This window comes from Papaver somniferum, chromosome 1 (assembly GCF_003573695.1).
Source record: "Papaver somniferum cultivar HN1 chromosome 1, ASM357369v1, whole genome shotgun sequence".
Lineage (NCBI taxonomy): Eukaryota > Viridiplantae > Streptophyta > Magnoliopsida > Ranunculales > Papaveraceae > Papaver > Papaver somniferum.
Window position 1 is genome coordinate 32,122,779 of NC_039358.1, and position 2,621 is coordinate 32,125,399.

The following is a 2,621-nucleotide window of genomic DNA, read 5'->3' on the forward strand; positions in this document are numbered from 1 at the left end:
TCTCATTTACCTGTGGAAAGAGGAAAAAATCTCAGATCTGGTTTCCAAAAGATGGTTTTTTCAAGGATTTCATCAATACTCCTAAGAAGGAGAAACCCATTTACATCAAAACCCATATCTTCCTTTTCTTCCATAAGCTCGATTTCATCATCCCCTTCAAACAATTTTAACCTAACTACCATCTCAAAATTCCACCTCCAAATCTTTTCAAACCCTAGAACTACCGACTTTTTCCAAATCAGACAATATAGTGCCGAAACCCCAAGCCTAATCGCCCAGGGAAAAAAGAAGCAAAGAAAAAGTCCTGATCCGAAAAAAATAAAATTGGCTCAATATAAACGCAAAGTCATTTTAGCCTATGAAGCTATAGACAAGGTTAAAGAGGTGAAAAGCAATTGCTTATTATGGCCGTCTTTTAAGCAGGAAGCCGAACGTGCTAATGATGCTGTAAACAATGCGTTGAAGAAATTTAACGAGTTAATGTCAGTATTGGGCGATGATGAAAGAAATTTAACGGGTAATTAATCAAATGTTAGATATGCAAAAGAAAAAAAATTGGCTGAATATGATCGCAAAGTCAGTTTAGTCTATGAAGCTATGGAGAAGGTTGAATATTCGAAAAGGAGTTGGGTAACTTGGCCGTCTTATAAGGGGGATGCCAAACGTGTAAATAATGCTGTAAACAATGCGTTGAAGAAATATTATGAGGCACTGTCAGTATTGGGCGAGGATGAAAGAAAGGATGTTGAGAAGGCCAACGGGTGGGTAATTAATGAAATGTTAGATATGCAAAAGAAAACGATGAGTGATGAGCTGATGAATTTTGATGAGGTTGTTATTCTTTCTTACTTTTCTTGTATTCAGATTGGATGCTTTTCTTGTGTTCTATCACTTTATACTGCTTATGTGAATCTATTAATGCCACACAACCTATTATGTGTTTAATGGATCCTCAACGAATGATATATTTCCATTTTGACAGGTTCTTAAGATATGGAACAAGGCCACTTTTGGAGAGGAGGATCCGAAAGGAAGTGGAGGCAGTGCAAGTTATGAGGCACTGTCAGTATTGGGCGAGGATGAAAGAAAGGATGTTGAGAAGGCCAACGGGTGGGTAATTAATCAAATGTTAGATATGCAAAAGAACACGATGAGTGATGAGCTGATGAATTTTGATGAGGTTGTTATTCTTTCTTACTTTTCTTGTATTCAATCACTTTGATAATCTGGTTATTATACAATGAAATAGCAAGGGCTTTAGAGCTCGATAGAAATAACTCCTAGATTCGATAGTAGAAAAATCCATGAATAAAATGAAAACAAATAGTTACCTATAAGGTCACTTGTAGTTTAGAGATCTTCCTTTAATCTTAATTTTATGGCTGAGTGCATGTGAAATTGATTAGACGGTTGTCTAGCTGACCAGGAGTGCTAATATAAGAAGCCCTAGTTTTGGTGTACACATTTTACTTAATCAAAGTTTTCCCGGACGAGATACTAATTTTAGGTGGAATCATGAATTTCTGGACGAGCAGCCAGGTTTGATTCCCAACTCTAATCCTAATTTATTGTTACTGAAATGACAATTATTAAGAGCAAGGACAAATATTTGGGAAACAACTGCTGGTTCGAACCAAGTACGTATTTATAGGAGTATCTCAGCTATTGGTGTGTTTGAATCAGTTAGCTGTGAAATGGCATAGTATCACTAGTAGGTTTACACCTTGCTGCAGTGCCTTCCAAATCTGTGACCCTGAAGTTCTGTCGGGGTTGTATTTTTGAATAGAACTTTATACTGCTTCTGTGAATCTCTTGATGTCACACAAGCTATTATGTGTTTAATGGATCCTCAACGGATGATATATTACCATTTTGACAGGTTCTTAAGATATGGAACAAGGCCACTTTTGGAGATGAGGATCAGGAGGGAAGTGGAGGCACTGCATGTTAGGAAAACCATGAGTGAACAAGCAATGCTGCATGACCAACAAACTACACAAACTTTTCTTGGCCCGCCTGATGCATATTTTATCATTCCTGAGGTAAGATCAAGTGGATTTTAGTTCATCTTATAGATGTATTTGAAGACTTCAGAAATGTATTTGTAAGCATTTTTCAGACCAATGTGACATGTGTTTCGGTAGACAAGATGCTTTCCTGTATGTTTTCGTTTCAAATACTAATAATTGTAGAAATTTGGTTGGTTTATAAATTATTGCAAAACCTTGGTCGGTCTGTTTGATTTTTGAGTGGATTTGCTAGCTGTTGATGGCTTTTGCTGAATTGAGGATATGGGTTATTTTGCAAATTGGAGTTGCTAGGGTCCCGTCTGTGTGAGGTGTAGTAAGATAGTAAATAAGAGAACTACATGGCTAGAAATAGTGGTCAATATCATGTTATTCCCTTTTAGCACCTCATGTTGAGTAATCAGTAAGGATTAGTTGCTTGTTTATAGCTTTGATGGGGCACTATGCTGACATTGTTTCTAAGACAACAATGTAGGTTAAATGTTTTTGCTCTATGGAACTTAGAGTGTGTGGTATGTACTATAAGTTGGGTTCAAATCTGGTTTGATAGACTTCCAGTGCGCAGAACACCTAGATGGTTTCAACTTTTAAGAA

General features: G+C 36.9%; 1 protein-coding gene across 2 annotated transcripts; it reads left to right on the plus strand.

The window, feature by feature from the left end:
- On the plus strand, positions 1-2,252 carry LOC113282524. Of its 2 annotated transcripts, none has more exons than XM_026531557.1 (3): positions 1-831; positions 983-1,180; positions 1,880-2,252. In XM_026531557.1, exons 1-3 carry the CDS (start codon positions 598-600, stop codon positions 1,949-1,951), a joined length of 504 nt encoding a protein of 167 aa, XP_026387342.1. In that variant the 5' UTR covers positions 1-597; the 3' UTR covers positions 1,952-2,252. The 2 variants fall into 2 exon arrangements, with proteins under 2 accessions (XP_026387342.1, XP_026387339.1); XM_026531554.1 differs by having other exon boundaries at positions 983-1,110.
- Positions 2,253-2,621: the final 369 nt, after the last annotated feature.